The following is a 21,331-nucleotide window of genomic DNA, read 5'->3' on the forward strand; positions in this document are numbered from 1 at the left end:
TATAGACTTATATTAAAAATATTAAGATATAATATTAAATCATGTTTACTGATTTCTTTAATTTTTTTGTGTTAAATTACTTATATAACCTATAAATTTGTCAGTCAAATAATATGGCAACTTGGATTACAGTGACACCGCGGTAGTATTTAAATTTTAAAATTTCTATAAAAATTTATCGCAATTAGTATTCTTTTATTTTTAAACATATTTAAAAAAAATTCAAAATTCATAATATAATAGATTCTCTTTAATTGTCTTTCTAATTTAATATTATTTCATTTAGGCTTGAACAAGGTTTGAAAATAGCAAATCAGATAGACAACAGTAAATTTCGCTTGTTAATAAATCGTATTTGTCAAACACTTCAATCCAGTGTTAATTCAAAAATATTCAATGAAGAAGAAGAAGAAAAACTATTAATTTCTTTGGATTTAAATAAAAATGATTTAGTTTGTCTTTTAGACACAATAATATTAATTTATAAACAAGCTGCTTGCAATATTGTAAAACCACAATTAATGGAAAGTACTTTAAAGAATACTTTTAAAACAGATGATGATAAATGTTTAATATTTTTAAATGCATGGTTTACCTATGGTAAAGGAATAATTGATCATTTTAGACAAATGTCTATATTTCCTGTTCAGGTATGTTATAAAATATAAATATAAATAGTTGTAAAAAATATTAATATTCTTTTTATATTAATTTATTTTATTTCAGGTTAAAGATATCGATTGGAGTTTAAATATTCAAGCTGCATCTTCAAGTATTAAAAAGGATGTGCGACCAATGGCATTATTGCAATTAAATTTAACAGGAGAAGACGAATCTAAATTAACATTGGAATTTGATAAAAAAGAACTCATAGATTTATATCATAATTTAGAGAGAATACAATCACAATTGGATGCTTTTAAATAATAGGTAATTATTAGTGTTTATAATCATTGTAAGAAAATATTTTATTATATGAAATATATTTTCTAATATTTTATATTTGTTTTCAATATTTTTTATTTATTACATGTTATTAGTATTCTTAAATAAAGAAAAAATTAATTTAAAATTAATAGAATTTCTTATAGATATTTATTTGAAATACAAGCTAAGATTTTATGATTAAAATTTCTTTCATATTCGAATATTTTCATACTTTGATGATCTTCTATATTTTCCAACGCGTTCATATAAATTTGGACTTCTATTAGGAAGAATACTCTCAATATTTGTCATATTTTGATCATGTTGCTCAGAAACTTGTCTATCTAATTTTGTTTGATTTTCGATATAATGTCCATTGTTTAATTGCGAAGTTTGTTTCTTTTCTGATGTAGATATAGTTTCTAAAACTCGTGATGATTTTCTGACAAATAAACGTGTCTTACAAACTACTAAAACAACTATAATAATCATCAGAAATAACGTTAATGTTGTCAGGGCACCAACTATCCATCCCAATTTTTCATCTGTAATATTAATTGAACAAAATTAATCAAAATAATCAGATTACTTTTAATTAAAGAACAATATAATATAATTTTTTCTAACAATATAATTTTTATAATTTTTTTCTTTTTCTTATAATGTCTTCTAAATTTAATAAATCTAATAATATACCTCCAATACTATTTAACAGAATAAGTGATGCATTGCCTATTTCTTCATCTGTGTGAGGAACAGTGAATTTACATATCCATTTTCCTAAATCCGAATAATTTGGTTTAAATTCCAAAGTACATACGCCTGTATTATTATTCATCTGAATATTGTGCCTAAAATTTATTTAAAAAAAAAAGAAAAAGAAGAATTTAATTATATAAACTTTTAATTTTATTAATTTTAAATTCAAAAAAGAAGTTACCTTTTTGTTCCATTTTGATAAATATGGATTTTTGGCGGATGGATCCAATGGCACTGTACTTCTGATAACATAGTTTCTACTTTGCACGAAAGAGTAACCATTTGATGGGGCACAGCCCACAATACCACAGTCACTGGTTCTAAAAATCATTAATCTTTTCTTTATTCAGTGTTTCGTTTTTGATTTATTCTCTTTCCTATCCCAATCACCGAAAGCGATGATAATGTTCCTTCGGTAGTGAGAAATTCTTCCAGAAACATTTATTGATACATGTGCATTAATTGTGCACAAGCAATTTTCATGTGATATATTTTTTGTTAGATTACAGTGAGACAAATGTGTCAATGTGTAATGTATGTTGTATGGCATAAGGTGTATTATCTTAAAATACATTTCTATTATACAATATTTTTAAAAATATCATTCAGTCAAATAAAACATTTTAAATTTGTTTTTTATAATAGAAATTTGAGTATTCGGTGTACGTGTGTTTGCATCAAAGACAATCATGGGGATCAGAAACAAGCTGCAATGATGTTTTCGTATTATTATTTATTTAAAGAAATGGTTTACAATGCCGGAGAGACTGACACTCAAACGCGCACGTACGATCCACCGATCACATCTCGGTGCAGATTCTTGAATTGTTGGAAACTTAACAATAACTCAATGGCACACGAAGGTAGGTAATTAATTAGGTTCGAACGAAAGCGTTCTACGTTTGATTATTGCACACGATCTGTACCGAGTTTCCTATGAATTTTGAGACTTTTCTTCTTAATATCGTTAAATATTACTTTTGTACCTTTAATAATTATAGAATGATTCAAACAAATGATTCAAAGTAATTATTACTTATTAATTATTACTTTGCAGGTGATGGTCGATCGAGTGACAGCAATGAAAACGCAATATTATCCGAAACGAAGATAAATATCTCAAATGGGGACGCTTAACAGTTAAGAATTGTCTTAGCGTTAATTTTAACACGTGGCTCATTATATATAATGAGCATCAGCAGTATAAAGTGGATATCGTAGTATTCTAATAAAAAAAAAAAAAAAAAGAACCTGTTTCTTCGTGAAGTTTTTTTTTTTGTAATGTCATCGGCACGTTGACTTCTTGTTTAGCAACACGTTGGCTATGGGATCAGCCAACTGATTCGTTAACGGTTCTGTAACGAGTCTAATCGTTATTAGCACACTGGAGTCTCTTAAACGATTTATTTCGCTTAACAAATAAATATTCTTAATCTTAAACGTTAAACTTCTTACGTGTAGTCTTTTTAAATAATTACTAGCTAATGCGTCTCGAATGCAACGTTACGTATTAAAACGAACGAAGAACGCGAACGCTCTTTCCCTGGTTACTTGCAGCAGGGCAATCTCTACTGCTGTTCGTCAAATTATCTTGAATTAATCAGAATCACTTTGAAAAAACTTTCAAATCCATCGATCTATCGAGAAAGGAAGAGACAGAGAGAGAGAGAGAGGGGACATATAAAAAAAAGAAAAAATTTTGAAATAAAATCTGAAATGTAAATTAACAAAGTTCGATGGCGAGCGTTTTTTCAAAGCTCGAGCACTTTCCCTGTCAATAGCGACTTTCGACAATAAATAATACGAAGAATGACAATAAATGTAGCCAGAGTGCTCGTGAAAAGGCTTACACACACAATACGGTTTCGCGTACCTATTAACGCGGCTACTAACTATGCTAAATGCGAAATCATTTGAGCGTAGACTTGCCGTTGAGCATATAAATAAGAAAGGGTGAATGACATTGAGTGATAGATGTTATTTAATGAGATGTGTGCTTCTTAAGCGTGCCATATCGACGAGGATAAAAGATTACGCTTGATTGTTCGAAATATAATTTAGCGAGCACAAAAAACAACGTATAATTCACGTGTATAACTTTAACGAATAAAAAATGAAAAAAAAAAAAAAAAAAAAAAAGAATTTAATCATATGGATGAAATAATTATTATTGATGGAACAATATTGCCGGATGTGTGTTATTTAACGTTTCTTTTAATGCGTATCTTAACATGTGTTTTGCAAGAGAAACGGACGGCATTATTAATCGCTCATTAAATTGCCAGGCTTCGGTTATGTGTTCCCGAAACATAACGATCTAATAAATCTTTGCGAAGATTTAGCAAGAAATTGCGAGGAAAACAATGCGATAAAACGATAAATTAGGAGGATCTAATGCTAATCGATGCAAATGCGTTGTGTACGGTAACAGTATGCTAGGTAACAAGCAAGGAATGCTATTCTTGTTCGCGAACGTAACAATGAATTCCTCGCAAGAGACAAGAAAAGAGAATGAGAAATATAAAAAGTCTTGTTTTAACAGAAGTTGCAGATAAGAAAAAAAAAAGAAAGAAAAAAAAACAGACCTTTTTTTTTATCGTTTGTCTACCTCTTTTACAATATATATATGTATATAGATGATTAATTCATAAGCCATAGAACGAGGTAGACATCACTATATGATAAAGTTGAAATCGTCATACAGAGTCCATCACCTTCGCGATGCCTTCACCCACAACAGTCTTCGAAGAACTTACATGCGATCTATACTAAGATTGATGATGGATTCATTATTTTCGTTCTTGCTACAAATTCCTTTAATTGTGCCTGTGCGGCCTTCTCAATTGTACACTCTAAGACTTTGTGATACATATGACAGCGCGATCGATTTCGCTTATCGTTTTGAAAGTTAGCCACTGTTTCTCCATGTGTTTTCCCAGTGACGTTTTCTTTCGAACGATATCGATCACAAATACTAATGTTTGTTATACGATACATCATGTATACATTGCAAAGGATGAGTCACATTACTATTAAGTATCCAGATATATATTTATGAAATATGAATATCGGAAAAATGTCATTTGTATTAATTTTTTATAATATCTATGCATTTAAAAAAAAAAAAAGAACTACGATGGAATTTTAAAATTTATTTATTTATTTATTTATTTTTTTTTAACGAAGCTGAGCGAAGCAAGATGAGCAATATTAAAAGATACGCATCGCTATACTGTCACAACTGATCATTAATATTATGATTTTGTAAGAGAAGAATCTTGGTGACTGATTATTGTTGATTCATCGGAAAGAATGCCATCATTTTTACACCAAAACAACAGAATATTCCTTGACGCTCGTTCGTCGTCTCAAGAAACGAATTAAGATTTTTCTTTCTTTCTTTTTTTTATCGTATCGAAATGCTTCTTTCGACACGAAATCTTTCAATTGGAATCCTTTCTCCCTGAACTATAGTGTTGGCAGTTCAAGTCGAACGACTCATCGTTGTTTTGCTAATACATGTATACATAATGTACGCTGATGCTATACACAGTTTTTGGATCTATGGCCGATCGACGACCACGCCTCGAAATTACTGTACGAGTGTCGCGAAGCGAATAGGTCGACCACAGATCCGTGGAATCGATGAACGATTTTGCTTTCTCTACACCCTCACCCGTGAAAGGAAAGGAATGCCGTGAATCCGTCTCAAGATTCAATGATACCTGGTTCCAGGAGGCTTAGCTTGGCCGGAGGCGCGTCCGTGTAATTTTGTCTACCGCGTATCCTGGCACCGCAGGTCCACAGTCCTTCCTGTTCCGCGAGCGCGTGCGTCAGCCTGACACTACAGTCTCTGGCCTCGCTTCCGGCCGCCGGAAATTGCTTCACCACTACCGTTGTGTTGGAGTTCACCGGCGTCAGGGACCATCGGCACTGTTCCACAGCCGAGGAGGTGACACAATGGAGGAAAACGCTTCCACCGGCTGTTATTTGGATGTCTTTAGACAGCTCCGAGAATTTCACGTCGTCTGGAAATTGAAAAGTATTGGAAATTATTGAAAATAGAAGAAGAAAGAGAAGTGAAAAGGTCTCGCCGTTTCCTTGAACAAGAGGTGGAGGAAATTGAAGGACGTTGACGAAAATAAAGATAATACCTTGCTCGAATACGGTGAGTTTGGCGTAAGGCGAGGTCAATATCGTGTTGAGGGAACCGATCGACACTTGGCAGGCCCATTGACCCTGTTTTTCGATATACACTTTCGGAAACGTGAACGAACAGTCTCTGCCGAGGTCGCCGTTGCTTGGATATTCCTCAATGACGATCTCCGGTTCGTTTCCGTGAAGCGGTTTCCAGAACCACGTACACTTCTCCACACGGCTGCTTGTTACGCATTTTAACATGGCTTCCGTACCAACCGGTACGGAAGTGTCCGTCGGCATTTCAACGAAGTTAACTTTGGCTGGAACAAGGAGCAAGATTAATTTTTTGATTTCTTTTCTTTTTTTTTTTTTTCATTTTCATCGAGAAATATTCATTGGATGAAGAGCAATTGATGAAGAGAAAGATACTTTCTTTCTCGATTTTTCTCTTTTAGCCTTTACCTGTAGGTAGAAGGCTAACAGTGGCGGGTGGTGCTTCGTGCAAAATTCCATCCGGTGACAATCGAACACCGCACGTCCATAATCCTTCCTCCTCGTACAAGATATTCTTGAACCTCACCGAACAATCGTGATCGGCGTCTTTGTTCGGATTGAACTTTTTAACTAACAGAGGTTCTTGACTCGAGTTCGAGGCTTTCCAAGACCATTCACATTGTACCACCGGCTTGTTTACCAGACATCTGAGAAGCACGGATTCGCCAGATGCCACTTGAATTCCTCTAGACAATTGTACGAATTCGACTGTAAAACAAAATCAACGTCCATTTTTTTTTTTTTTGCGAAATATTTTACAACCTCTTTTTCGTATATATATATATATAAATTGGATATATAAATTGGAAGCAAAGATGGGAGACACGAATTTAAATTTTCTTGCTTATTCTTCCCTCACCTTCCGAAATAAGAAATCGTATGGGATTGGACTGCGTGAAGGAGGAATTCGGATCGATTCTGGCGCCGCACGTCCAATATCCTTCTTGCTCGGGCAACACGTTCTTGAACTTAATACTGCAATCGGTGCTGTCGTTGCCGAAAGCTGGGAATCGCTTCACCTCGAGGTTCCACGGCTGGGATTGGTTCAACTGCCGCCAGGACCATTGGCATTCACGGACAGGTGATTTCATCTGGCACATTATTTGCGCCGAGGATCCTGCCGGGACCTCGACGATATTATCAAGCTTGGAAAATACGATCAAGGGACCTAGACATTTATAATATATTAACATTAACATCCGCCTCTTGCCCGCTCTTTCCTTCGCATTTTAATTATCATCACGCCGATGGATAAATTTTTCAGGGAAGAAATTGAAAAAAAGAGTAGTAGAAGAGACAATCAACATTCCATACTCTGGTGCTCATTAACGATGCTCAGCTTGGCGGGTTCCGTGCTGGTGAAAGGATCATTCGTGGAAGTTCTCGCGGCGCAGGTCCAGTATCCGGTCTGCTCGTGCTTCGTACTCGAGAATCTTACGGAACAGTCGTTGCTATTGTTCCCGAAGGCAGGAAATTGTCGTACCGGCAACGGATTTGTAGTCGGCGTGGTTGTCGTCTGAATCATCGAGACCGTGGTGGCTATAAATTACAAGAGGAGACGATAATTACACATGAATGCCGCGGAAAACAAAAGAGCTGTATCGAAAGATTGACTCATCATCGAGCTATCGTATTTTAACGCGATCGAAACAAATATAGAACGGTGATCATCTGTCTTCATCTTTCTTTTAAATCTCGAACCCACGACAATCTGAACGAAAGAAACGAAGCCATCCTCGATGAAATTTTTTCAAAGAATAAATAGACCTTCGTGAAATTCTTTTCATCAAATGGTGAACGAATGAATTTCTTTACTTTCAAATTGCACTTGTTCGAGAAAATTTCAAAAAAATTGTATCGATAACTAACTGGTCGCCGGAGTTTCGCTGATATCCGGTAATGGGAGGTGAACCGGAGGCAAAGGTTGCCAGGACCATTGGCACTCCGCCACTGGATTAGCGGTTCTGCACGCTAGAAGCACGGATGAGCCGAGTTCCGTCTCTATGTGTTCTGGAACGTCCACGAATATCACTGGACTCGGCGGCGTTTTCGTTCCTGGCAAGATATCGTCCATCGAGTGGCCCTTGATTTCGGGATCGATGGAGATGGCGGTGATCGTCGTGGACTTGATCGTGGTAACCTCATCAGTCTCTTCTGGCACAGGTACACCTGTGCAAATATATATATATATATATAATCAGGAGGATTATTAACGCATGGAAGTTATATTCAATATATATAAAATATATAGAATTTATAGCCCGTTGTAACAATATATTATAACATAGTGATGTTGGAAGTACGCGTTCAGTAAGATCGTGGAAAAGGAAAGTCACATATTAAAATGGCCCGTGTGAATGTTGCTTCATAGGTCGTCAAACATGTTTGAAAATTCCACAAATATTTTAAATTCCACGACAACATGGTATCAACAATACGATCACGTCTCTTTAAATTGCCAACTGGTCTTACATATAAAAGTTTTCGGAGATATCGTCGAACGAAAGGACTACGACGTATTGGAATACGTTATTCGAATTTAATTGCGTATTTAGTTTAAATAATTTTCCCGGCCCGATAAATATATATCCGCTGTGAAACCGTTTCGTCCATTTACATCAAGAATTCGGTCAGGATTTATTGGAATTACGTACTCGTGACGTGAAAATTGCTTGCTCGAGACTTTCCGTCGAGATTTCTTTGGAAATTTTAAGAAAAAAAAAGGAACGAAAATCGAGCAGGCTGTGCTGTTTCCACGATGAGCGACTCGGTGATCCGAAGGAACTCGGTTGAACATATGTAGGACACATCGGGCAGGAAGCTACGACAGTCACGTAGACAATCGCCTTGCGTCGCGCGTCTCTGTCGCCATGTGCAAATAGAACCAGGGACGGATCGATAATAAAATATTTGTTAAAAGGGGGAACCACAAAGAATTAGCGTTGTAAAACTCGCCTCGATGCGATGCGGCAAGAATACCAAATCGTCCATATTCTGTAACGAGCAATTGCACGATCTCATTGGCAATCTATCGTGTTTCGATGATTTCTTTCTTCGTTTCTAACACTTTCTTTTCCAACCTTTGTCTTCATCTGGAAAAATTTTTTTCAGATCGCGCTGCATCATCGCTGGGATCGTCACTGCGACTCTTGATAAAGGACGAATTGATAATTGGGGAAAAAAAAAAAAAAGGATAAGAATTTCGGCCATGTAACGAAAATTTTCGAGGTGGTATCGTTAATTTAAAAAAGCCGCGGCCATATTTGTCGGGCGGACGATCACGAATAAATTTCTCTGAATGAAAAAGTTAGAACCGTGTGCACCGTTGTTCCACACTTTCTACGTGGCCACGGTATGTAACACGCGTCCATGCCGAACTTGGTCCTTGGTACTTATTGTCTCGTTACGTTCGCCATGCGTGGAGAGCTCGTCCTCAAGACGAGTAAAGGTGGTCGCTGACACTGGAAGGTCGTTTCCCACTTTACATTGACACACTCATCGGCTCTGCGGTTTTACGAGGATACGTGTTACTTTTGCATATTGGTGTGTATACGATGTATATTGGTAGTTGCTAATATAATTTCATTACATCTGTCGTTTATAAACTTCAAAATTTATAGCTTTCGCGCGAGATAAACGTGAGATATCACTTTGCTTCCTAGCAAAGCGAACCGCTGATGATGACAATGATGATTCAAACTGCTTGTGCGATTACATCACACTGTACATAATTTACAATCACTATTATTGTACAGTGTGTCTAAACAGATTTCATAAATGAGACAATAACAAGTTGACGAAAGTGGATTAGATATTTTTGCGCGGAAAATATCTAAGAAAAAAAAAGAATAAGATAATTTCTTTTATCCGCGAAATAAAAACTTGAGATACACTTAAAGGGTAAGTTAAATTAAAGTGTTGAACGTAACACGTTAAGAGAGTTATAATTTAATAAATAAGAGAGAGAGAGAGAAAAGGAATTTTAAAGGGCAATAAATCGAATATCCGAGATTTTCGTTGAAAAACTTTCACTCTGAATAACAGTGATTTCCATACAATATGATTATTAAGCCATCATTTCCTCGTTTCTCGTTTTTATCGAGTATTAAACATTATTTTATGCGTTTTAAAGTATTGCCTGGAACTGTGACACGGCTACCCGGCATCCTTCTTCGTCATTTGACTTCGCGGTAGTGAACCGTGAGAATTATTGCATAAGGTAGTATCGTGTGTACAGGTGATACCAACTGATGTAATATTAATAAATCCAACGCAGTACACGTTTGGCTTTGGCCAAACTATTTCGCTTCCTCCCTTAAATCGATTAAAAAGTTGAGAGATTTGAGTAACTTTGTCACTCAAAAGAACACTATCGTATATATATATGATTGAAATATATATATACATATATTTCATATTCGTAACAAAATTGTTCGAAACGGAATGGAATAAAGGAACGAAACGGAAGATCGTTCCCGCAGCATCTAACCCAGGTCGAGTTCATTCAGCCAGTCCAAGGCCACCATTTACTTTCTTCCATACTTTCTTACTTTCTTCACCACCGCGTCCTTGAATACTCCGCCACGTAATTTTCGATCGTTGCCCGCCGCGATTCATCGATGTCCTCTCTCTTTCTCTCTCTCTCTCTCTCTCCGTTTAATTTTAAACCAACCCGTGTATCCTTGATACATTACACCGCGTATTTAATTTACATATTTCTCGATATTCGATTCAACCATTCCCTTGTTCTTATCATTCTTACCATACGATATTACCTATCCGATCTTTTTGTGGATCGATCGGTGGTTTTAACGGTCGATTTGGACAACGACGCCGATTAAAACATCGGCATTTCGAGAATTCGAGCTGACCGTCCCGGATGTATCTTCCCAGGTATCTTCGCCATGACTAATTCCACAACAATGGAATCCCATCCCGAGATTATCGACCGTAAGAGACAAGGCCAGCCATTTCTTGCGGCCGAGGAGGAGGAGCGGCCAGCGAGTCGAAGCGAGGGGAAAGGAGAGGAGAGAGAAAAAAGGAAAAGAGAAAAAAGAGGATTCGACTCGGAGGAGTCCGCCTCGGCTCGAAGGAAGGATTTCGTTCTTGCGATTAAGAAAAAGTGGTGGATAGAAGACGCGCAAACGAGCGGCCGTTAACCCGCCATCGATGTCTCGAGGAGGACAATTAGTGAGACCAGCCGATTTCTTTTCCCACGTAGACGCTACGTTGTGAAACTCAAAATAACGTCCGCTGGGCGTTGCCTTTTCCGTTTGTGAAAACGGAACAACGAGATTGTCTTCCTCGTTGTCTTTGCCCGATTCGAACGAATTTCTTTTCTTCGTCGAAAGAAAAAGAAAAAAAAAAAAAACGAGCAACGACGATGATTTCAGGGAAATCGAAATGAAATATTTCGAGCGTATCGAATTTTCAGGGACAGTTGGAAACTATTTGAAGGCAATTATACATTTTTCGAGAATACATGTGTCTATACGTATGTTGACGGAGTATGCAAAAGTTTAAACTTGTTAAGAATATTTGGTTAGTATTTTTGTATAGCCAATATGTACACAGTTTGCTCGGTACAGAACGGAAAACCGTATATAATATTTGCGACAGGATTTCGAGAAACTGTGTTTCGTGGAATGCGTTGTAGATAACCCGTCCTGGGTAATCTAAAATATTCCCCGGCAAAGCCCCCGGAACGATTATTAACTTTTGACGCGCATACTTTTCAGGTGACCCACTTAACTGTTCCTGCAGTGAAATCAGCCTTTAATTATTCCTCGCCGGAATGAAGGTATCCACGATTGATATGCTTAGGCAGAAAGCGAATTGTCGTTCGACCGTGTAAAGCTATATTAAGATCCACTTGAACATACGGTATAGAATAATGGGGGGATAATTGCTTCGTTAAAAAAGAAGAAGTAATAATTTATGATATTTCCATCTGGTACAAATAAATTCCGCATGACATATTTTTCTCGAATGATCTACAAAGCAGTTTTATTTTACTTGTATATATATGTCTTGTCGGTTCATTAATTTGGAAGAGGAATTCTTCGAATAGAAAAAATTATTAGAAGAGCTGGAGATAATTAAATAAAGTTATTAGAGAGATAGAAGGTTTTCCAAGCAAAAATCAAAGCTATTAAACGTGGGATCATTATAAAAGAAGAGAGGAATAATTATCATTTCACTCGAAAATATTGGACACCGAAACTCGTTTAATCAAGTTTCTCTGAATTGAAATCGCTTGCTGCCTTAACCCATTCTTGAATCATTATGAATCGTACATCGAAAGGAAGAGAGTGATTAAAAAATTATAACTGACGCAAGACTCTTTTAATTTTTCGTACGAAATCGAGTTGCTTCGACTATTTCAAATTCGCAACGTGTCTTATCTACACGCACAAGAAGAAACAATTCGCGATTCAACGAATGAATGACACGTTTTTACCAAGTTTGAGAAAAATGGAGAATAAGTGAACGATATTATTTAAATCATTTTCTTGTTCCTTTGATTAATTGAAAATCGATGATAATCGATCCTCGTTCCATTTTCGGGAAATCTTCTCTCTCTCTCTCTTTCTCTCTCTCTCTCTGATTTTTAACGAGGATGAATAAGAAGAAGTATCGTTCGAGGAAACGATTGTCACGGTCAAAATTCCTGGAAAGGTTTCGAGCGCATTCCCAAATTTTTTTTCTTCTTCTAACAGGATTTACAGGAGAAAGCGTTTCGAAGAGATAAAAAGGGATTTCATTATTTCAAGGTGTATTTTCAAGGAAAGATGATTTTACAGGGAAGAGATAAAGAAGAAGAAGAAGAAGAAAAAAAAAATTGAATATTTCTTCGTTTCTGAATTCTCCTTAACTTTCTTCTATTCTAAGAGCTGCTTTTAATGCCATGGGATCTCGATTAACCGGCTTAATCGACGCCGAGGCAGACCGGTTAAATCGAGACTTGTGGCGATCGAATTACTTTAATCCACTTTATGCACGTCTCCTTACAAACTTATTATGAATATATAATCGCGATTACTCATTGTATCGAAATGATGATCCGACGGTTTGTTTTAAAAAAAAAATATCGGCGTATCCATTATTTTTAAACGCGTTTTTTCAACACGGGAGACGATTCGAAGATGAAGACGCGAAAGAATTCCGCGAACGGATACGCGATTAATCCGCGAGTCGATCAAGAAACCACAAGAAACACGGAGAGTTTCATCGACTGAAATTACTTCTTGCTCAGAAGCAGCTCATATTTCTCCGCATGCCGTTTCTTTCACTCGACTCTATCTATTATTCGCATCTCGCATCGTGACGAACAGATTCTCGAGAAATATTACAAAATCAGCTTCGACCGGGTGGCTACGTCGTTTCGAACGGGAAAAGATCGAGCGCTTCGATCATTTGTCCGTTTTTCCAGAAAGTGGGATATTAAGTTTGATCGGGATTAACCCCGGAAATTCGTCGAACTGCAACATTTCCGTTCCTCGAACTCCTATAATCAGTCGCGACCGCGTCAAAAGGAAAATATTGATCGAAAATATCTCTTGTTTTTTGAAGCTGCATAAACGGAGCGGAGGAAATCGATATCGGATCGGATCGATAAAAATTTCATTTGATGATATTATTTTATTGACGCTTGACGCTCGCGTCGAGGAAGGAAAAAAGAGAAATGAAAAAGAATTTAGAATTATATAAGTAATTTTATAATCATGTTGGAATTCTTGGATTTTTACGAGAAACGAATCTTTCTTTCTTTCTTTCTTTCCTAAGATCCGTACGATCCGTTGTAGATAATATTGCAGACTAATGCTTCGTGTACCAACTGGATGTGTACCTTTGAGCTCTTGATGCCAAGGTTCTTAACGCGCTGAGATGTCAAGAATATCAGCCATCGAAAATTCTTCAATACCAGTTTTTGCGTAGAAAGAAAATCTCGATGGTATTCTTTTCCTTTTTCAAGCAAAAGGGATAAGAATTTTTCGAAATATGATTACGACGAATCGAAAATAGCAGAAGAACTCTCTCTCAAAAATTAAAGTGTACCAATAAAGTATTTTTCACGTTAAGCAATACAGATGGAGAAGAAAATTGTGAAATATCGTGATGAAAATCAGAAGGAAAAAGGGTGATTTGAAATCGAATCGAGCGCGATCCATGGAATGCATAAAATTCATCGGCGTGGATCCTACAACGGCAGGATCGTACAATAGTAGTTCCCATGCAGGTTCCTACCCTTCCTCACGTGTTTGCATTCCAGAGCGATGTTTCACTAAATGCATGCATTGCATCGAGTTTAACCACCCTCCGCAGAAGAACCAGTTCTTTCGGCCCGTCGTCGTTCCTCGCCCATTCCACGGATGCTTTAAGGCATCGAAAAAAAAAAAAAACGATCGAGAAAAAGATCCACCGCTGCCAAAATTCCGGGATATCGGATTCTATCAACCATCGAAATCGAGATCGATTATATTTATATCGATGGAAGTGAGATGTCGAATCGACCAAACTCGAAAAAAATTTGGGAAATTTTTAATTCTTCGCCGTATCGATGTGATAATATCAGCTTGGAATTTTAACTTGTTAGAAATTGCATGATTTAAGTTGAATCGAGTCCTCGATCAAGTTTCAGGATATCGATAGATCGGGATAAGGACTAATTTTAGCCACGTATCTCATAAATACTTTTCTCGACTTTTTCTTGCTTCGTTTTCTCGATAATCTCAATTTCCTTTCCCATCAGAGGATTAAATTAATTTAATCCGTTGCGTTGAATTTACACGTAATATTATTACACGACAAGTAATAAGGCTTTTTTTACGTTGCTCCGTAATTCCACGCGGTTAATTACATGCACAGAGAGGAGAGGTATTTCCGGCGAGTAAACGAACTTCTCTTTCTTCGATGAATCACGGTGCATGGTCCAAGATCTCGAGTTGTTCACGCACGATCGCTTCAATTTGCATCTCGCTCTCGTTAGAGAATCGTAGTCGAGATGCAAACGTCTTCACGGCAACTTGATATCTGTGTTATTGGATATCTCGGTCCCACTTATTTCGACTCGCTCTTATCCGACGTTCCTTTATAAAATTTTTATCGCTCTCTCTCTCTCTCTTTCTTTGAACGTTTCAATGTTTCGTTTTTCTGCAGATATATGACAATTATTTGAATATCGCGCGCGTATCTTTCGATCCTTTCCTTTCCTTTCCTTTCCTTTCCTTTCCTTTCCTTTCGGTAATCTTTCGATCAACAGTGTCGCAATCGATATGAATGAATAGCTTACAACCAATCTTCCAAACTGTACTGCAAATTGATTCAAATTAACATACTCTCACAAACTGGCAAAAACAGGGTCAACTATGACGTATGCGATAACTGTGCGGAATAATTAGAAGATCCAAATCAAGTAATCAGGATTCAAAAACTCAACTCGTATCACGCTCGTATTTCATTCTGGTATTTCATTCACTCCTCCAATCTTTCTTCAAAGAAACGTTCACCTTCGTAATATATATTCAAAACCTGGGAAAAACATCTTTTTAGAATTTATGGTTGAAATAAATCCACGTCCCCGTATTGACTGTCCAGAAAATCGAAGGATATATCCGTGGAATTCTTTCTTCGTTTAAGAGGAGGGAAAATTTCATCTGGACGCGGCCAATTACATTTTCTAATCGTAATGATGACCCAAATGAAATCGCAACAATCGCAAGACAAGATAATGAACGTCTCGGTCTGATTACATTTGTGAACACGCTCGTCGAGATCGTGGTGATTTCGCCTTTTCACGAGGCGAAAATCGTGAAGTGACGTTTGTTATTTGAACGAGGCACGCGACACTGTGTCGACGAAAGTGAATCGAACCTGTTAACACAGATTTTCGCGTGGCCTGGTGGACGAGCCGAGTCCGTGGCGCACGTGCCGCGTTTTTAATGAAACGAAATCATCGAGAGCGTGGAAAGAGAAATGGAGATCCCGAAACGCGGCGACGACGGAATCACCTTGAGAGCTGGTTTCATTGCCAAGGTGTTGTCGATGAAGAAACGCAACGATTTACACACGTTTCAGGGTTTATCGTGGATGAAAAAAAAATGATCATTTGGAATATATCCTTCGAGGATTTTGATTAATTTAGATTTCATTTGAGAATGAATGGGTTTGAAGAAAGTATTTTATGTAAACTGGAAGAGGATAAAATGACGAAGAATTTTGGAACGAAGAACGAAAGTGATGTATAGGAATAATATTTACTCTTTCATTCATAAATAACAAGATATTTATCGTTTGTATAAAATGATAATTAACTCAAATTAATTTGAATAATACAAGATAAAAATTGAAAAATATACAATGAAGATCGTCTATAAAATAATAATCAAGTTATTGGCTTCGAAGTTTTACTCGAAGCTATGATTAATATTAAAAAATGGAAGATTTTGCAAATTCTTTGATTAATGACAAAAATGATTAGAGCAAGCTTCTCGCGATCTGAAGAAATTCTACAGAAACGAAAGATAAATTTTCAGTAATCACTCAAGTTTTCTTTTCTTTTCGAACATAATAACGAAGGTTTATTTCACGAATACGTTGAATGAAACAAAGGTTTGAAATGGAAGCCGAAATTCTCGACGTGTTCTATTAATAGTTTAATAGTTAAATATTACGTGTCAGTGACAGTACAAGATCCAATGCCCTCGCATTGGTCATTTCGAATGCAACCTCTGCGATGACACTTAAAGGCTATACGAGGCCCTTGTCGAGGTTAAGGCCTTCGAAGTCGTAAAAAATGACGGCATCCAGCATATTAATTTGTCCGTGTCGTCGATCGGCCGATATTATTACCCTATTTATAATCTCGATTCACTATAAATTTCCGTTCTCAACGCAATCAATAGCTTCGATTAATTAGTAGACGATCGAAAGTTCTATCGTGGATATTTTTTATTCACCGCAATTCTATTGTTCCTTGGTTATATACGTTGACTTTTACTGGCGGCAAGTTAACGCGCAAAATTTCAATTCATCATCAAGTCAGCCAACGATGAGTACGCGCGAAACTATTTAATCTTATACAAACATTTGCGTCACGCGGTCTGTTTTTAAAACTATCATTATGAAAATGTGAAACGCATATTATTTATTTGTGGATAAAGTTATCGGCAACAGATATCGATGAAGTTTTTAACAAATGGACGTACAACAAATGAACAACGACGGCCGTCCCGGATCGTAACTTTTTCAACCAAGTTTCTATCCCCGTTCGAAACTAAAAGTTGCCGTAATTTACCGACATTTTAATTCACGTTTCTCCAAATAATAATTCTAATCCATCGTTTGCATCTTTCTTCTTAACCGGATCTACCAGTTTTTTGTTTTCTACTCTTCAATTACATTTCAATTACAAAAACGGCATAATCAAAGCAAATATATATAGATACGATGTGATATCGAAGATAGACAACTGCGCGTATACATGTATGTCACGCGCTTTCTCTTTTTTTAAAAATAAAAAAAAAACGCAAGCTGGCAAACGCAGAAAATGAAAGACGAGAAAGAATTGGAAAAATTGGTATACTCACCGTTACACACCGTGACGACCAAGCAGAGCAGCACCAGCCGGATGGACATTTTGGAGAACGCGGAGGACGTCATCTCCGGCACCGCATTTATCACCGTGTGTCCTTGAAAGAGGATCGTAGCCCCGTGTTTCGCAGGAGCGATCGAGCGCGTCGTTACGCACGTGTACTGTCGTCGAAACGTATGGTCGCGTGCGATTTGTACCCGCACGACGATGACGCATGTAAAACCCCCTCCGTGTCACCGTTTTACGAGCGTGTAAACGTTCGCTCTTCCGACGTAACCAACGACTTCGACTTCCACCCTGAACTCCTATCGAGATCTCTCCAATTTCCTCTTCAATCTCTCGCTCCTCTTCGATCCAGATTATCCAGACTTCGGTTGGGAAATATCCAACGATCGTCCGTTGGAAATCTTCCTTCCTCCCCTTTTCCTTGGTCCTCTCTCTCACTCTCTCTCTCTTTCTTTCTCTCTTTCTCTTTCTCTCTCTAGAGTTCGAAGAACGAAGGATATCGCATTAATAATATCGTTTGGAACGATATCGGTTTGGTTTGGAAGGGAGAGAAGAAGACTTGGAGGGACACGGCAAGGATCCGGCCGATAACCGGAAGAATGGATGGAAGTGTGAAAAGTACTTGACCTTCGTGGATCGCGTGGAAGGGAACGGTGCCGAGAAACCGGTGTGACGCGAGGTAGCCAGAGAATTTTTGTCGGGCTACCTGGCCGCCGAGGCAGCTCTCTCGCTAATTTATGACGTAGTTCCGTTATTGCAACGTGACGTTGATTCGTACGAGTAACCTCCAGCTGGCCCCAAGATAAACGTGATTTATTGTTCCTACCGATTCGTGAATGGAAACGAACGTGACGCCGATACGACAATCTCTTACGGGGGGGGGATTGTAAATCGACCGAGCTTGACGGTTGCCGCCGTGAGAGAGCTTCTGTCGATACCTCGACGAGTCGTAATTTGTTAAAATATAAAATTCCCTCGAAATATATATCTTGGAAATTATATTGGAAATTTAATAATTGGTTCGATCGAATTTCGCGTCAAGATTTCGTGTTCATCGTTGCTTGAACATTGTTTAACATTGTTTATTTTTTTTTTTCCTTTCCAAATGCATTTTTAGAAATTCGTTCGGATTATCTTGTATCCACAGTTGGAGGGAACGTTCTTAATAAATAATGGATATGAAATATTGATTATTATTAGTGAAAATAATAACCTGGCGAAGATAATAATCGCTTCGATGGGTCGATACGCGAGTAAATATAGCAGAGGTCGATCCGTCGATCCTCTACACGCCGTATAATTTATGAGGGATAAAAAATGATTCCAGAAACGTTGAAGAATAAAAAAAAACTCGTTTCAATTTGCGAAAAAAAAAAAAAAGAAAAAAGTAGACCGTGCTCAAAAGCTAGAACGACTGGAGGAATGCTCTCTCTCTACGATCGTTTTAGATATCGAGCAACGTTGACTCATCGTGTTCAACGAGGCAGGAATAAAAAACAGCGTCTGAGCATCGATCAATGAACGTCTACGATCGGTGATCTAGAATCCAGGTTGAGCTCGAGGTGAACGAACAGATCCCTTTCGAGGTATTTATGAACGTGAATGTTTCATTAGCAAAAAAAAAAAGTTCCAATTCTCTTAATAAATAGTGAATAAAAGAGAACAATTCAAAGTTGGACAACCAAAAATTAAACTCACGTATAGATACACGTATAGATATATATATATATACACACACCCCGATCGACAAAAGAAATCGTACAAGTTGGAAAGGGATCGCAGATTGCACACGCGGTTTCGTGTCACGATCGATTACGCTTCCAATATGTCAAAAGTTACTCGAGCATGAAGTAATATACTCCCACGTCGAATATATGTGTCGCGGCAATTATCATATAATGGGATCGCGAAAATGATCGGCCCCCGCTCAAATAATAAATGGATTTAAGAAAGCCTCGGCGGGCTGGCCGAAGAGCTGCGGCGAAGCGAGCGAGCGAGCGAGCGGCCGAGAGCACGCCCGTATTTCCTTGAACTTTCCACGAACGCGAGTAACGGAATCGGTCGGCTGATTCACCGAGTCTACGAAAATGTATCGAGGCGGCCGACCCGAGTATCAACGAAACTAAGCCCGAGAAACGATCATTTCTCATTACTCTTTATCGACTCGAAAAAGAGGCGTTTTTTTGTTTGCCGCCGAACGATTCCTCGAACCGATTTCCCGCGGTTGGCGCGCGCGTGTGCACGCGCGAGGAACATCCTACGCAAATAGAAAGGCAAAAAGTCGACGAATATTTCGAAAGTCCGACAGAAGAGCGTGCTCGCGTCGTGAATATATCGCTTTCCCTCCCAATTGTTCAAGTTTCACGGAGAGACATGGAACGGTAGAGTGGTACTCTTCCGCGAGCCCCTCTCTCTCTCTCTCTCCCTCTCACTCTCTCACTCTCCCTCTCTCTCTCTCTCTCTTTCTCCTGTGAACCGCGGAGAAGAAAATCCTTGGATCGGACACCGAATTCACATGGTGGATTTACTCACTGTCACTGTGGATACCCCTTCTTGGAGGAGAGGATACCCTCACTGTGCCCGGATCACTCGTCCAAGAGTCATCGACGTGGACGCACGTCGGGTGAAACGCGTGTGGGGACCGGGGCCGATCTTGGATCCGCTCTAGGCCTTCCCAATTCCGATCGCGGCACAGACTGGTGGCGAGCCGGAGTGCGTGCGGATACGCGCGCGTGTACGTGTGTGTGTGTGTGTGTCTGTACGGTGTGTCGGCGTTGAAAGAGAAAGAAGGAGAAAGAGGAATGGAATCGCGATCTTTCTCCGCACCGGGGTCCGGTTCCGTGGCACCTGTGTGTGACTCACACTGTATCGCGTAACGTTGTTGGCCGTAAACGTGGCGGCGTTAAAAAAAAAAAAAAAGAAAAAGGAAAAAAGAAGAAATGCCCGAATAAAAGTATAAAGGAAGAGCACGGAAACGGCGGGAATCCCCTTGGAATATACGGTCGCGTGCTCGACGGTGAGCGCCGTGAGCCGACTGCAACAACTGCAGACGCTAGGACGGATGATGATCGCCGGTCGGCGTCGTTGTCGTTGTCGGTATATCGGTGTCGAGCCGTCGTATATGCGCCTCCGACTTGGGAACGTGCAAGTGGGGGTCCAATGTTACCAGGGTACGCAACGACGCCAGGGGCCCCTACCAGAGGCCGCAGCCGAGACTCGTCACCCGTAACTCCACCTTCCACCTCCCACCTGACTCGGCTCCGCTCATGGGGAAACGCTCCGGGGCTTCCAGCCGCGATCAGGTGTATCCGGGGAATTGTTTCGACGCACCCTTTCGCCGGCTACGCTGCTCTCGCTGCGGGGACCGGGCTGCATCCTCGCAACGATTGGAATGTTGCAGCGTTTCCCGTCGAGCAGGGTTTTGCGCTCCTCCCGTTCTGGAGTATATATATATACATATATATATATATAAATATATATACGTGACAAAAGCCATACGTAGCTAGGTAAAGGATAACGCGTGACAGTGGCAAATGTTTCTCTAGATTTTGAATATTTCGTTTCTATTATTTATAATTTTTTATTCGATATTTCTTTCATTTGGATACTTTACTTTGATTCTGAATTCTCAAACAGTATAGCCACAATTTTTGCGATCGATGTGATAGTAATAGTCTGTTTAAAATCGATTGATCATTCAAGGACATGTAAGGGTTACATCGAATCATCGGAATATTTCAAAATTAGTGCGATAACAGTGACTTTACTTGGAATCGTTTGCGAAGGAATTTAAGAAATTTTGCCAATAATTAACCGTGTTGGGTAAGATTGGTCGATCCTCTGTCTTAGGGA

General features: G+C 38.5%; 2 protein-coding genes and 1 long non-coding RNA gene across 5 annotated transcripts; 2 read left to right on the plus strand and 1 right to left on the minus strand.

Annotated features, from left to right (window-relative positions):
* Window positions 1-3,359, plus strand: LOC725684 (COMM domain-containing protein 10). Of its 2 annotated transcripts, none has more exons than XM_001121501.5 (5): window positions 1-142; window positions 287-650; window positions 727-930; window positions 2,332-2,549; window positions 2,744-3,359. In XM_001121501.5, exons 1-3 carry the CDS (start codon window positions 114-116, stop codon window positions 925-927), a joined length of 594 nt encoding a protein of 197 aa, XP_001121501.2. In that variant the 5' UTR covers window positions 1-113; the 3' UTR covers window positions 928-930; window positions 2,332-2,549; window positions 2,744-3,359. The 2 variants fall into 2 exon arrangements, with proteins under 2 accessions (XP_001121501.2, XP_006571419.1); XM_006571356.3 differs by having other exon boundaries at window positions 2,339-2,549.
* LOC408570 lies at window positions 1,074-20,569 on the minus strand. 2 transcript variants are annotated; one of them, XM_397511.7, is made up of 11 exons: window positions 20,012-20,569; window positions 17,469-17,954; window positions 7,750-8,049; window positions 7,195-7,419; window positions 6,740-7,048; window positions 6,289-6,588; window positions 5,841-6,146; window positions 5,412-5,714; window positions 1,868-2,006; window positions 1,624-1,778; window positions 1,075-1,472 (listed from the first exon to the last, which is right to left on the minus strand). In XM_397511.7, exons 2-11 carry the CDS (start codon window positions 17,539-17,541, stop codon window positions 1,138-1,140), a joined length of 2,445 nt encoding a protein of 814 aa, XP_397511.4. In that variant the 5' UTR covers window positions 17,542-17,954; window positions 20,012-20,569; the 3' UTR covers window positions 1,075-1,137. The 2 variants fall into 2 exon arrangements, with proteins under 2 accessions (XP_026302107.1, XP_397511.4); XM_026446322.1 differs by lacking the exon at window positions 20,012-20,569 and having other exon boundaries at window positions 1,074-1,472; window positions 17,469-17,705.
* Window positions 8,081-11,236, plus strand: LOC102656598. The gene is made up of 3 exons (XR_003306544.1): window positions 8,081-9,423; window positions 9,501-9,780; window positions 10,774-11,236. It is a non-coding gene; the product is annotated as an uncharacterized LOC102656598 (long non-coding RNA).
* Window positions 20,570-21,331: the final 762 nt, after the last annotated feature.

Source organism: Apis mellifera, linkage group LG1 (genome assembly GCF_003254395.2).
Source record: "Apis mellifera strain DH4 linkage group LG1, Amel_HAv3.1, whole genome shotgun sequence".
Taxonomy (NCBI): Eukaryota; Metazoa; Arthropoda; class Insecta; order Hymenoptera; family Apidae; genus Apis; species Apis mellifera.

Bases quoted from the DNA above. Each gene is read 5' to 3' on its own strand.
- LOC725684 (XM_001121501.5), top strand. From the start codon at position 114: ATGGCAACTTGGATTACAGTGACACCGCG. The intron at 143-286 runs GTAGTATTTAAA...TATTTCATTTAG, and splicing joins TGGATTACAGTGACACCGCG to GCTTGAACAAGGTTTGAAAA. The intron at 651-726 runs GTATGTTATAAA...ATTTTATTTCAG, and splicing joins TGTCTATATTTCCTGTTCAG to GTTAAAGATATCGATTGGAG.
- LOC408570 (XM_026446322.1), bottom strand. From the start codon at position 17,541: ATGACGTCCTCCGCGTTCTCCAAAATGTCCATCCGGCTGGTGCTGCTC. The intron at 6,589-6,739 runs GTGAGGGAAGAA...TTTGTTTTACAG, and splicing joins ACGATTTCTTATTTCGGAAG to TCGAATTCGTACAATTGTCT. The intron at 1,779-1,867 runs GTAACTTCTTTT...AATAAATTTTAG, and splicing joins TATCAAAATGGAACAAAAAG to GCACAATATTCAGATGAATA.